This window comes from Petaurus breviceps, unplaced genomic scaffold, assembly GCF_028583685.1.
Source record: "Petaurus breviceps papuanus isolate PSGF00001 unplaced genomic scaffold, PetGlider_PUasm1.0 224, whole genome shotgun sequence".
NCBI lineage: Eukaryota > Metazoa > Chordata > Mammalia > Diprotodontia > Petauridae > Petaurus > Petaurus breviceps.
Window position 1 is genome coordinate 10,235,007 of NW_027185887.1, and position 14,525 is coordinate 10,249,531.

General features: G+C 37.1%; 1 protein-coding gene across 3 annotated transcripts in view; it reads right to left on the reverse strand.

Moving 5' to 3' along the window:
- Positions 1–285: 285 nt before the first annotated feature.
- The window catches only part of CARMIL1 (capping protein regulator and myosin 1 linker 1), a 404,323-nt gene continuing 390,083 nt past the window's right edge, over positions 286–14,525 (reverse strand). Inside the window, exons 36-38 of one of the 3 annotated variants that reach the window (XM_069095035.1) lie at positions 12,956–13,096; positions 10,467–10,616; positions 286–1,329 (exon numbers count right to left, since the gene is read on the reverse strand). In XM_069095035.1, the coding sequence (XP_068951136.1) occupies positions 1,193–1,329; positions 10,467–10,616; positions 12,956–13,096 (428 nt within the window). In that variant the 3' untranslated portion in view covers positions 286–1,192. The remainder of the gene's footprint in view (positions 1,330–10,466; positions 10,617–12,955; positions 13,097–14,525) is intronic. The other 2 variants (XM_069095036.1, XM_069095037.1) reach the window with 2 other exon arrangements.

A 14,525-nucleotide genomic window follows, 5' to 3' on the forward strand; every position in this document is an offset into this window, starting at 1 on the left:
CTTTAGCTTTTCTTCAGGCCTCAAAATATATGGAAATCTGTTTGTCATGCAGCCAGGTGTAAAGCACTGATAAGTATTTGATTCTTCGTCCTTATGTAAATTTATCCCCCCACACTGGAGATGGCAGGTCACTGGAATAGTGAATTATATTATTTGTTTTGAATATAATAGCTCCCCTTGTGGTATGTCACAACTGTGATTATTCCAAATTTTTTTCCCAGAAAGAATGAAATGACTTCACCATTAACCAAGCCCATCTTAAGAAGGTATTGGAGAAGGCTAATATTCCACTTGCAAAATCATTTTATTGGTACAAATATACATATGAATAAAATTCAACTTGTAATGTAAGTGAATATCTCTGAAATATGCCCCCAAAAGAGTACTTTTTTGTTTTTACAGATGTCTAATTATTTCTCTCTCAAATCACACATTAAGAGCTAATATGCAGACAGAACTGAAAACAACCTCCCAAACACCAATATTCTTAAAATCTTGATTGCCTCATTCCAATCAACTATGTACATTAATCCGAGGATTTAGTCGAGTCAAGGTTCTATTCCACTCTTAGTTGTGCTTGTTGACAGTATGCAAATGTAACCAATTGAGGATTGTTGTTTATTTTTTTCTGTACAATTCAATAGGAAGAAAGACATTCTCTCTAGGAGAATGTAAAACCCAGACCCAAGCATCTAATATATATATAATTTGTACAAATTATTTATTAGTGTGCTCTGTGACTATAATTACAATGTGCAATTGCATACAGCAAGAATGTATTTCTTTGTCGGACACGTGCAGATTTGACACATTCACATTCAGCAGTACAACACACAACCTGTTGCACAGTAGATTCGTGTGAGATGGTTTCCAGTTACTTTCATTTGCCTTCCCCAAACCCGTAGGCAGGGCACTTTCTGTAGCTGCTTCAGAGAAATTCCAGAAGGGAACGTGAGCAGAATGCTGGTTTTTAGTGAAGGCATATAAGGGAATGTTTGAGAATCAAATGCATCATCAAGAAAAGGAAAGACCAAACTAATGTGCTTTGAATACCATTAATTAAAAAAATGTGATTCCTATTCACAAAAAAAGAAACAAAGAAAAGAAAGAAAACCAACTGCACCAACAGAAAACAATTGTGTACCCAGGGTTACAAAAGTACCTTGTATGGTCATTTGCAAGGCATACCCTTCTAAACAAAAATAAAGTCTTTCTCTGCATCTTCTCCAGAATCGCTGGACTTGCTGCCTTGGTAGCCATCTTTGCTGGAGGACCTTGGCCTTTGCTCCTGGTGTTCAGGTGACTGGTGTCCTTGGATCTTCCATGAAACTGCAGCAAACAAGGAAGTAGTTTATACAAAGAGTTTGCTATAGGTGGATGCCAGTGATTTAGCATGACTAGCCAACTCAGTAGAAGATGGGGGCACCCAAGCATGAAGAGTTTGATACAGACTTTATTAGCACCAATTTATCAGTAAAGGGCTTGTTTTCTTTTAAGCCTGAAGACAAGAAAAAAAATTTCTAAACCCTCCGCAAGCTTCCTATTAAGAAATGTGCACATATATTTAAACCACACACTCTCTGGGGTTTCTCATGGGCCCTCCTTTATGTTGAAGCCCCCAGAGAAACTCTTCAGACTCTCTGGGAGGTGTTACCAGAAGCAGAGAAGTAACATTTTAGAAGTTGGAGGAAGATGATATCTCTGGAACTGATCTAGGCTTTCCTCTTCCATTAGACTGAAAAGTCCTTGAAGAAAGAGACTACGTCTTATTGAGTGTAGGAGACATGGCTTTGAAGCCCAGCTCTGATGTTTACAAGGTATGTTATTGGGTAAGTCACTTCATCTCAGAATCTCAATTTCTATATCTGCAAAATGGGAATAATATAAAGTGCACTAACTACCTCACTCAGGTGTGGGGAGGAAAGGGCTTTATAAGTCTTAAAGCACAATACAAACATGAGCTATTCTCATTTGTTCACTGTTTCATCACCTTCAGGGCACTGAATACAGTGGGTACTTCATAAGTGTTGAAATTGAACTGAATATTTCCTAGCAGAGAGAAACGAGTAAAAGTTTCCTTAAAATGTTTCTGAGGGGCGGCTAGGTGGCGCAGTGCCCTGGAGTCAGGAGGACCTGAGCTCAAATCTGGCCTCAAGACATTTAACACAAAAACTAGCCATGTGACCTTGGGCAAGTCACTTAACCCCAATTGCCCTCCAAAAAATGTTTCTGAAAGGATATTTATATCCTATTTTAGGTCTATAGTAGATAATTTAGGACTTATTCTTGTTTTTGGCAGTGGACACTACACACAGAAGCTTCCTATGTCTTCACTGCCCTCTCAGACTTACTGATTTTGACATTTTACCATTTATTTGTCCTCTCAGTTTTACTCTCTAGGGTATGAGCCTTATGAGGAATTAATTGATACTAGCAGATACACTGAACCACTCTCCATACAGAGATATTATTGCTATCAATTTTTGCTCTGATTACATATAAAAACAAAGGTCCTGCAAGAGACAAAATAATCTTTACAAAAACCAAAGGGAAAATGCAGTACAGTTTCCATTGCCTGGGGAAAGTGTTTTAAATTCTGTACTATAGTACGTGTTATTAAAGGCTATTTAAGGTTATTTACAATGACTGTTATGTAGACACCATTCAGCTAAAAATAATAAACATGGGTTTTGTATGCTTTGAATGAAAAATGGAACTGCCTCATTTAGCTTAGAAGTTCAAGGGCTTCCCAAAAGTTCCGGGCATCTCTTTCCAGGAAAACCTTCAAAATGCATTTGAAGCTCTTACTTGGCTGGCTCCAGGACTATTAGGCTCACAAATTCCATCTGGCTATTTAAGTAGTTAACCTAATAAAGAGTGTTCAGGAAGTGAGGGCTCATTAGCTCTAATAGCCTAAGATGCAAACAACAATATCGTGACTTCCTTTGCCAAGGCTGTGGTCATCTCCAGGTTCTAATCTCTTGCCAAGGAAATTTTAAATTTTTAGTTAATGACATGAAGTAAGATTTGAAGAGTATTTAAGCCCTCTGAGTTCCAAATGAAGGGTACTTTTAGCTCACAACTTTGATCACAGATTTTGGATCCTTAAAAAGAAAAGCTGCCCCTCCATCCCTACTATTCACTTACAAAAGAGTATTAAGAAAAAAATGGATATGATAACTGTCTGAGGATAATCAAAGTCATTTGGCAGTTATTCATAATGCTAGGTATTATATATTTAAGTTGCTTTTAGATATTAAATGAATATAATGGCAATATCCAAAGAGAACTTTTAATTTCTATTCTCTTTTTTGTTGTGAGGCATTTGGGGTTAAGTGATTTGTCCAGAGTCACACAGTTAGTTAAGTGTCAAGTATCTGAGCCAAATTTGAACTCAAGTACTCCTGACTCCAGGGCTGGTGCTCTATCTCTATCTTTGCCACCTAGTTGGCCTGAGAACTTTTAACTTTTTAAGCTGCTAATGTAGTAGAGAGAGAACTAGATCTGGTATTAGCAGACCTGGGTTCAAATCCAAGCCCTGCCCCTTCCTCAAATGTAAAATGGGGATACATTACTAATTGTATTATCAAAATCACAAGGAAGAGCATGGGAAGCACTTTGCAAACCTTAAGTGCTAAAGATATGTTCTTCTTACTAAGATCTGGGATGAGTCATCTGATCTTTCTCTAAGTCTGTTTTTTTCTTCTATTAAAACATAGGGTTGGATTGCATTTAGATTATCTCTAGGTGCTTTGCACCTTTAAAATCCTCCCCTGCCACTTGATGCAGGCAGATGAATATTACTGACCTTCATCCTGAAGAAACATTATAAAATCTAGCCATAAGGACATGCTGTCACCAGGGATGTTAGCGATGATTCGCTTTATTAAAATTTAAAACACAGGAACTAGCTGTCTCTTTTGCATTTGTTGCCTCATAATGAGCTTTAATTGCAGGATGCAGGGGCAAAACCAGTCTGGTAGAACACTCTTCCCTGGTCTACTAAATATCTCCTATATTGGCTTTGTCTTGTTTGCCTTTTTATTGTTTTCAACTTTTTGGCTTGAGGAAGATTCTTGGATTCAGTTCGTGTTGTGTAAAATGACCCACACTCATTTTTTTTTTTAACATGATGGAATTCATACAACTAAAAATAATTGAGCCAGAGATTAATAATGAAACACTACTCCCTGAGACAAAAGTATTCATCTTTCTAAATTGCTTCACAGAAGGCCCTTTTTAACACACTTATCTCCCTGACAAAAATTAGTTCTGGCTTGAAAATTCTTTATCAGTCAACCAAAAAGCATTTGTTAAGGGTCTACTATGTACCAAGTTTGAGGCACACAAATACAAAAGTAAGTAAGAGTGTCTCTGAGTGCAATAAGATTGTATTCTATTGTTTTCTTTTCCCCTCCACATTCATTTATTCATTTTATTTTTAATTTATGGAATAAAACAAACATTTCCATAACATAGTATAATAAAAAAAAGATGACTGCACATGAAATGCAAATCTATAATAAAGTGATCGTGTAAATTACTTTTTTTCCTTCCATCTCCCCACCCTAGAGATGGCTACCATTATTACAATTACCATCATTCTATTGTTTTCATTCAAAAGTGATTTTCTTATTGAGTCAATGATATTACTTTCAAGGGTCCTCCTCTGTTGTGGATGGGAGGACAAAAGCCCATTTTCATGTTCTAGGATGTAAACTAGATAAATGCCAAAATACAATTTGAGACCAGTATATATGTTTTCTAGAGAGTGGTTTATGTATTAAACTTTCGACAATAATATTACATCTTAACATCCATCCTAATTAGGAGATTTCACTAGTTCAGATCCTTCTATTAATTTGGAAACAGTGATCATTTGGCCAGGACTAGGCTGGTTTACCTTGACATTAGCTATGAAGAAAGTATTTCTAATAATATCTTGTCTGCTCTTACAATAACTTTGTGAAACAGGCATAGCAGATGTAATTATCCCCATTTTACAGGTGGGAAAATGGAGATAGAGAGAGGGCAAATGATTTATCTGAGATCATATAGTCAGGCAGTAGCAGAGTTGGATTTAGAAACAGGACTCCTAATTCCTCCGTTAATTCACTATGGCAAATTAATAATATAAACAAACCTTTAGGGTAATTATTCCTGAGGGAAGATACTATTTTCAAGCATTTTAGCAATATCTATTTGCATATATATAATATGCTAATTACAGATGAGTTATGTATTTATTAAAGATCACACAGCAGGCCTATGGTTAACAGATGGCATTACTGATTATATGTACCTGAAATAAAAATGCCCTATATTAAAACACTTTTTAAAAAAGTTAATCTAAATTCATATCTTTCACTAGTTTCAGGATCATGCCTGCCCAGTCAACCTGACTTAATTTAGTTTTATTCTAAGTTTTTTAAAATTCAGATTTTTTTTCATTATACCTCTCTGATATAAATACTCCTATATAAAGCTAGCTATATAAAGTTCCAGTGGTTTATAAGCTTTATGTGTGCCCCAAGCACACTGGGAGAGAAAAAAGAGACATTTATAAATAATGAATAAGCAAACTAAGTAACTATGTACTGTATTCAACACTTGAACAGTCTATCTATATTCAAATCACATCAAGGCCTCAGACAGAGAAGCTCAAAAATGGAATCTTTCATTCTCCAAAATGATTTGATTTCATATATAAGTTGAAGGCCAACATTAGCACTGATATAACAGAGATTTCCCGGAAGAACAATAAAATATTTTTCTTGAGTAACCTTAGATCAAACATTTTGCTTTCCCCTCCATTAAACTACAATGATATACTAATATCCTAGAAAGCTAGATCTATCATGACCTAAAAGGAACATTCACCAACTGTCTGTTGGCTCACCCCTCCTAGAATGAGCCAAAGTGGCAATAGGCTATTACATTTCTCTTTGGGGTAATCTAGGAAGGAAATAGACCTTTGTCCTTGTGAGGGAAATGAAATAGGGCACGGGCAATCCAATGTCAGATCTTGAATAACAGTAAGTATTTGTAGAATGCAACTTTGATTAGTGGGATGGGGTAGATGATATTAAAAAAAGCCTCAACATCAGATGTCTTTTACTTTCCCTTTTCCTCTTCAAAGATCTATTAATACTATATGCAAAGACAACTATTTTCTGTAAGAAACAGCATAACATATAATGAAAAATTGTAGCTTATAATTAAGTGGAAAGAGAAAATGATTGGACACACAAAAGATGCAATTAGAAATATTTTCAATAAATGAAGTTAAAATATTCTAGCATACAAATACCTGTCAAATAAACATTAAAACAGCCAGACTCAATTAAAACAGAGGAATAATCATGAGAAAAACAATATGCGGCATGCTTTGAGAACAATAGCTTCTGTATGTTTCATAAATACTGTTCAAGTTTCAAGGGAATAAGAAAATTGTTTTGTGTAAATAAAAGCTGCTGAAAGCATTATCAGAGGGACAACCTGCAGCTCAGCTTAAAAGACTTGTTAAATGCTGTTTGTTAATTGTAAAACTGAACCCCAACACTCTTTTCTGAAAGCAGAATGCTATTTGGTTCTCAAAGGTTAGGTAAGTGCTAGGAACTGGCACTAACAAATGAAAGTCATTCATGTAGAAATATAATTGCCTCTTTAAACAAAATCACCACCTTTCTGGGGCTTATAAAATGAAGTATGCTAATGCTTTTAAGAGGCCACGACAGGTAAGCTTCCAAAAGGTCAGCTTTTATAAGGTGACCCAATTTCAAGTGGCCTTAAGCTTCAATACTTCAAAAGAATCCTAATTCATTTGACTTAGTATGAGTATTCTCTTCACCAATATATTGTATATTGTAACTGTATCACATCTTACTAGCTTGCCTTAATGTGCTGTCCTTGGGGCAGGTAGTAGGGTATGGGGAATCAGGTGACCCACCTCACTCAACTTTAACTATACCAGATTTGGGGCAAATGAAACATAGTCTATGACGAGGCCCATACTTGAAGCCTGATACAGCTTGACCTCCACTGGCACAGCTTTAAGATCATAGACGCACCTCCATGTTAGAATTAGATATCAATCAATCAAGTAAGCCTTTATTAAATGCCTGCTATGTGCCAGGTACAGTGCTAGATCCAAAGGATACAGACAAAAATGAAATGTTACAGGAGGAAATGCATTAGCAGCCAGGGAAGTTCAGGAAAGACCTTGTGTAAGAAATGACACTTCGAAGGAAGCTAGGGTTTCCAAGAGCTGGAGGAGAGGCATGCGCAAAAACACAGAGGTAGGGCATGTGATGGCACACTGAGGAGCAAGAAGGAGGTGAGTTTAGCTGGATCAAAGAGAGCATGAAGAGAAACAATGTATAATAGCCTTTGAAAGGTAGCTTGGAGGCAGGCTGTGAGGGCTTTAAATGCCAGAGTAATTTGAATTTAATACAAGGGGAGCTCCTGTAGTGGTCATGATCAAATCGTTGGAAATATCACCTTGGCAGGAATGTGGAAGGTGGATTTCAGGAGGCTGAGCCTTGAGGTAGGGAGGCCAATTAGGAGGCTACTGAACAGGTCCAGACAGGAGAGCCCAAACTATGGTGATGGTTAAGTGTGGAGAAAAAGCAGGGGTGGGGGGGTAGGTGCTAGAGGGGGCAAGGGAATGGGAGGATGCAAAAGATGTGGACTCAGAATCAATACTGCTTAGTAATTGTGAGACATGTGAGAGAATGAAGCGTCAAGGATGATCCGGAGGTTGTAACCCCGAGGGACTGGCCATTAGTGGAAACTACTGGCTTTAAAGAATTTAGAGTTTCAAACTGAGATTCTGGCAAAGCAACTAAATTCTGATTAAATCAATGGACATGCCAAAGAGTGCATGATATTTCATGGAGAACACTTTCCCTACTCCTAGTACGCTCTTCTCTGATTCTAGTCTAGACCTATCTTTACGTTTACTATTTCATCTCCCAACCTTACTAGGCATTACTAGGTGACCTCTGGAATTATGATCCTCTGGATGATGGAAGGGCTACTACTTTTCAGTTTTATAAAGTACTTCGATTCACTCCTTAGAGAAAGTATGCAAGTAGAAGGGTCATAAGCACTTTTATTTTATCAGACACTGTAATTGTCAGAAATCGAGTCATCCATTCTGTATAAATAGGACCATAAACAAAACTAATTCAGTAATTTTGATGCAAATGTTCAGAATTTACTTACATTTTTTTTTTACAGATACTGATTCTATAGGTACTTTCCATAAACAGGATTTTTGCCATTTCAGTAAAGTAGCTCTTTATGACTTTTATGTGATTTGGAGAGTAAGGTTAAAAAAAAAGGTCTGGTAGACAGATAAATTATAATTATGTTTTCTTCTCTAGAAAAGTGCTACCTTTGGACATAGACACTATTAGAATTGAAAGGATTAAGGTCATAGGGCTTGCTTTTTCCTCTTGGATGTTTTGAAACTGTGTTTGCAAGGACAAGTCAGTCTTTGATTTTACCTTCATATTCCCAGTAATTAACATAGTACATCTTACATAGATGCCTAATAAATAACAAGCACAGTAATGTCACAGAGATAGCTTAATAAATGCTTGTTGAATAAAGAGTGTTAACAAGTCCAAGGATGAAGTCTCTATTACTACTATTCTACTACTAATGATCATTTCAAAGGGATTTTTGGGTCCAGATGGTTTCTCTGACTCCTATCAGACGTCTTATGAATATGTGCCATAGGTCAGCTGGGAAATTAGGCACAGCAGTGGATAAGTTCACTGCAAATCTATCACCATCCTAGAAAAAAAAAGATCAGAGAAATGGTGATGGGGCAGCAGTCCCACTGGACACCCTGTGAGATCACCAACTGCCTATTTGTAATGACCAAATGGTCTTTGTAAAGGAAGGCAAAAATTTGTTTCATTTCATGATCTAGAGCCCTCTGAAGAAAGCTCAAACATGAACAAACATAGGAACATTTGTTTTTCTCTTTGTTCTCTAGGAAGCTAAAATCTCCTTTAAAAGGGGCAGCTATTAATTTTCCAAGCCATGTTTATGATAAATAGCAACAAGTGAGAAAGGACATTTCCTTTCCCGTATCCCCAGCTGTGAACAAATGTATTCATCTCCCTCAAAATGTTATATAATAAAAGACTTTTCTAAACTTTACAGAGACTAAAATCTACATAGAAATCTTTCCTTCCTCTAACCTTTTGATGACTTTCATTTACACTGTATGTTCCAGGATGCCAGGCCGAAGGAACTTTAAAAAGCAATGTGCCTCAAAGAGAAATATAGTTGGGGTCCCCCTCATTTTACTGAATAGTTACAGAAAATTCCTATCCAGACTAATGTATATGGCAGAGAGATCTATTACTATTTACTGGTCATCCCTTTAGTCTATATTCTATATATTATTCTATATATTGTTGTATTCTATTCTCAAAGTTTCCACTATGTTATAGTAACAATAGCTAGCATTTATACAGCACATTAAGGTTTACAAAGTGTTTTTCAACTGGCTCCTCACAACATCCCTGGGAGCTAGGGTGATTACTATCCCCATTTTACAGATGAGGAAAATGAGGCAGATGCAAGTTAAGTGACTTGCCCAGGGTCACACCCTTAATATGTGTTTGAGGGGGAATTTGAAATCAAGGCTTCCTGATTCCAAATTGATTCCTACATCCACTGTGCTACCTACCTGTTGTCTATGGAAAAAGATATAGAATTAGAGTCAGAGAAACCAAGCTCAAAATCTGCCTCCTCTACCTGTCTACCTATGTGAACTTGGACAAGTTACTTTCCTTGTATAGACAGGTCTACGTACTGGAGATAAAAGGTTTTGGTAGAAGACTTGCATCTGGAGAGGTCATTACTTAAAGGCGGAGGGAGACGGAAGAACTCACTACAGCCCATCTGGTAGCTTCCTATTTTAACTAATTGTTTTTATTAACTAGGTGCCTTGGCTCTGTTGTTTTTTATCCTGCCAGAAGGCTAAAAACGCTGTCAACGAACTCTAAATTCAATGCCCTAGGCCCTGGCCCAGTCACTTCACCGTAGTTACAGCTCTGCCAAGAAGAATGAGAGTAGAAAGGAAAAGAGCGGGGAGAATGCTTTTAAAAATAACAAATACATCTGAAAAGAAGACTGGACGCCAAGCACTAAGTCATTTCCTCCCCAGAGTAAAACCCAGAGTCTGTGAGCACTCTGGTTGACATTACCAACCTCAGATTTTTCCTCAGCATTTTTTTTGGGGGGGGGAGGTGGGGAGGGTGTCATATGTTAAAATGTAAGCAGGCATTGTGTTTCTATACTAGGGACACTTACTGTTATCTGAATAATATCCCAAACTCACCCCTTGGAATGGAACACAATGAACTGTCTTGCAGCTAAATGTAAATCTTAGTGCCAGTTCTTAAGCATTGATTCCATGAAAGATGAAAATTGAAGGTTCTAACCATTTGTTGGCTGTGACTTCCTGTGCCCAACTGCATTCACTTCCTCTTCCGCAGTGGTGGAGTACAGTTTTGAAGATCTTTTTCCTCCACTGGTGAACTTGTCATTGTCATGGTCTGAATCTCTTTTGTTATAATCTCCTGTTTGTTCTACTGGGGAAAAGGGATTCATTTTACCCCCTTGTCAAATAAATCCACATGTGGAAGCTAATATTAAAAAAAGAATTTAATATCATCTTATCCACCCCACTTATCATGATTCAAGGGAAACAGGCCATCTATGCAGATAGTTTCAGTCCTGGGCATATCTGCTGTTATTTACAGAATTCAACAGCCAACATTATGGAAATGTAGTGCAAAATGAGGTGTGCTTTGAAATTGCCCCAAGAAGTTACTTACAAAACAAAACAAAAATCTCATAAAGTGCATCCTATTTCCATTTTGGTTCTGCAATGGATAAAAAATAAATAAAACACATTCACTATGGAATAATCAGGAATAATTGCAGTGATTTACCTGTTTCAGAAATTAGTTGGGCATGCTAGTCCAAAGGAAAGCAAAGAACAAGGAAAACGGGAGTAATTGGCATGAAGAAAGCATAAAAAAATTTGAAACAGAATGATTAGGAATTTTTTTCTAAAGCAAGAGGCAGTGTTTTTCACAAGCAACTTATTTCCTAGGTAACCCTAGCTGAAAAATCTGATAATGAGCACTTGTGAAACCTTTAAATGAAAGTTTCACTACCTTTGATATGCCTATGTTTAAAATCTGTTTTTGAACTATATCATTTCTCAATGTATTATATATTCCTCAGGCTCAAAGGGAATCTGAATTACTGTGACTTGCCTTTTTTTTTTGGAATTCGGACCAGAAAACAGTGAATTGCACAGCTGACCTTAAACACCCCCTACCATTTAGCCTCAAAAGGAAGATTTTGTGTACCCCTAAAAATGGATACCACCCAATCCTAATAGCTGCTGGGAAAAGATCCAAACACCTACTCCAGCTCCCCTGAAATGTATTAGAAGCAATTCACTCTCTCTTCCATTTTTCTGGAAAAGAAACAGGAACATTTCAAACTAGGCAAGGCCATACTCATGGCAACCTATTTTTCATTTATTCAGACATCTGAGGGAGGGTAGACTCTCCTTTGGTTACTGAAGTTAATTAAAAAGATCTTAGTCATTGAAGAAAAACAACAACTAAACTTTCAACTTTTACCTACTTCAAAGTTTTAACTGCCCTAGAACAAAGGGTCATTTTCCCCCACCTCCTCTGCACCAAGATTTCCCATTTATTTTTTGGAGGTTCTCAAAGTTGGCTACATACTGTTTTAAAGCAAGCAAGTATAGAAAAGTGGGGAGAAAAAGGAAAGAGAAAAGAATTTTTTTTCAGAGGAAGAGGAAAAGGTTGTTTGTAAATGCTGTTAAGTGGCCAAGGTCATTGTCACCTTGCCAACACTAGGAGTTTCTCTTGCATGGAGCATGAATCATATTAAATAAAGGGTGTAAATGACTTGCATTGCTCTTTTTGAGGATCATTAGTTAGATAATTTCTGTCAGAACTCCAGATCTGGATTTTCAGCCAAGTTTTCCTTTTTGTGGCCTCATCCAAAAGAGGCCAGACCCCCAAAATGACCTAATGTTCAGTATGGATCAGGAAGGTGGAAGTTTTGTTTTATTATTTTTGGTTTGTTGTTTGTTTGCCACACAACAGGGATCAGAAGCGCTTTCTTACCATTTACTTCGGCCCAACAATTATTACTTAGTGATTTGCCAAACCCTGGGAGATCAAAGGAGCTTGAAGGAACTTAAAACCTCTCTCACACACAAAACCCCACTTCTAAGAGAAGAACACTTGTACGTAGACTATGGTAATCCCTCTTGCTTTGACTGATTATGTGATGTTCAAGCCAGCAATCCACTATACCTTTTACGTAATAGCAAAAAGAGTAGACCTGCTCTCTGATGGTGTCCACATAGTTTAATGTGGCTTCTGAGACTCAGAAGAGTTCTATCACCATGTTTGGGGAGATGATCTGAAGCAATAAGGGACTCCTGGGTACGTGGAATATTTTGAACCGAAACTGTTAGATCTTACCTGTGAAGGCTTTTCTGATAAATAATGGGGCCCAGAAACCTAAAAGTGGTTGTTTCAGATTAATTCACTAACATTTAATTGTTTACTTAGAGGTCATCCCTGAAGGGGCCTGTGAGAGGTTCTCTAATGTAGAATCCAGTGAACAGAGAGAATTTTTTCCTCTAGCAACACTGTAAGTCCAACTTATTCCAACAATTTATTAAGAAAACACATGCTTCTTGGCAAGAACATGCAAAATGAAGAAATTGTAATATTATCATAAATTGAACTGAGGGAACTTACCACTTAGCCAAACCATATGAAATCAGCTTAATTACTCCAGTGTTGATTTCTTTTCCCTGATATATCTAAAAGGAAAGAAATGGAGGAATGCAGAGAAGAGCTTATCTTACCTTCTTGGGAAAATGACCTCGCTGTAGGCTGGGGGCTACTTTGGCCATCTCTATCTTTTTCAGAAGGAACTTTCTTTAGAACAGGCGGAAGCAAAGCAACTTTAGGGGAGATAGGGCCAGTTGGAGAATCTGGAATATCCTCTAGGGAAACATAAACAGACAAATCAATTTCTCAACATCTCAGAGCAGGAGTCAGGCAATAGCCTGATATAATAATAAATGACTTAAAAAACAGTGGAGTTTTTCTTGGCTTAGGAGAAATTTTACATTTCAACTCAGCATAACAAAACTGGAAAACAATACAAATAAGAATAATACATTTTTATAAAAGGTTAACCCCTTCACAGATGTGACAACCTCACAGAGGTAGAACATGATTGGATTTGTAAATTATCTAAGTGCCCCCTTTAGCTCCCAAGTTCAAGGGTGTTTGATTTCTTATGTCTATCATTTACAATCTACTGCCTTCATTTATTGTCATATCTAAGGAATGGGGATACTATATAAATGTTATGATCACAAGAGTGACTTGAAAGCAGTAATTTCATCATGCTCTTTGACAGGAAAAGAATGATTGTCTTTGCACGCCAGCTAGTGAAAGAAAAGTAATTCCTTGACTCCATTTTTTCTACCTTCTCTATATGCTGGACAACCCAGGGCATCTTTCTGATTCTATTTTCTCATTGTGAGGAATTTTACAACTTATTTGGAAGAAAAATGGAGTAAATCTAGGTTGAAACTTAATGAAGTTCAAGAGAATTTGCCCTAGGAGATCATAAATGTACCACTTTCCTCCTACCTGTGATTATTTTGGCTCTGCACACTGGATTTTGGACAGAATTAATGGACTATAGTGTCTTAGTAAGATTGATCGGGTTGGCTACTGTACATCTGAGAGAAAATTGGGAGAGAAATATAGGGAGGAGTAGAAGATTGAAAGTGGGGTTATGGGATGGTGGTACTTTCCACATTACACAAAAAATGCTGTGTGCATATTGCTCGGTAAACATACAATTCACTGTGTTGACCACTACACACACATACACACACATACAATATCTACATACATGTAAATATGCACACATACACACTCACTTATAGGTACATATACATTAAAAAAATTTTTTTTTGTAATACCACACTTATTTACCCTCCTTGCTCAGTGGGGTAGAGAGTTCTGCCTATTCAACATGTTGGCTTATTGGGACATGCGGGAGACAGAGTTTTAAGGATTAAAGGAGGATAAGATATAGAGGAAGTAAAAATAATAAATCAAATTTGTTTCTAGGCAGGTAGGTGGTGTGGGGGACAGAGCACTGGGCCTAAAGTCAGGAAGACCCAAGTTCAAATCTGGCCTCAAACACTGACTAGTTGTATGACCCTGCACAAGTCACTTAACTTATTTCTGCTCCAGTTTCCTCAAGTGAAAAATAGGTGTAAGAATAGCCCCTATTTCCCAGGGTTGTTGTGCCACCAAAATGAGATAATATTTATCTGGCATGTAGTTGGTACATAATAAATGCTTGTTTCCTTCCTTCTAATGTGTCCTGAATTTTTTTTATCATCATGG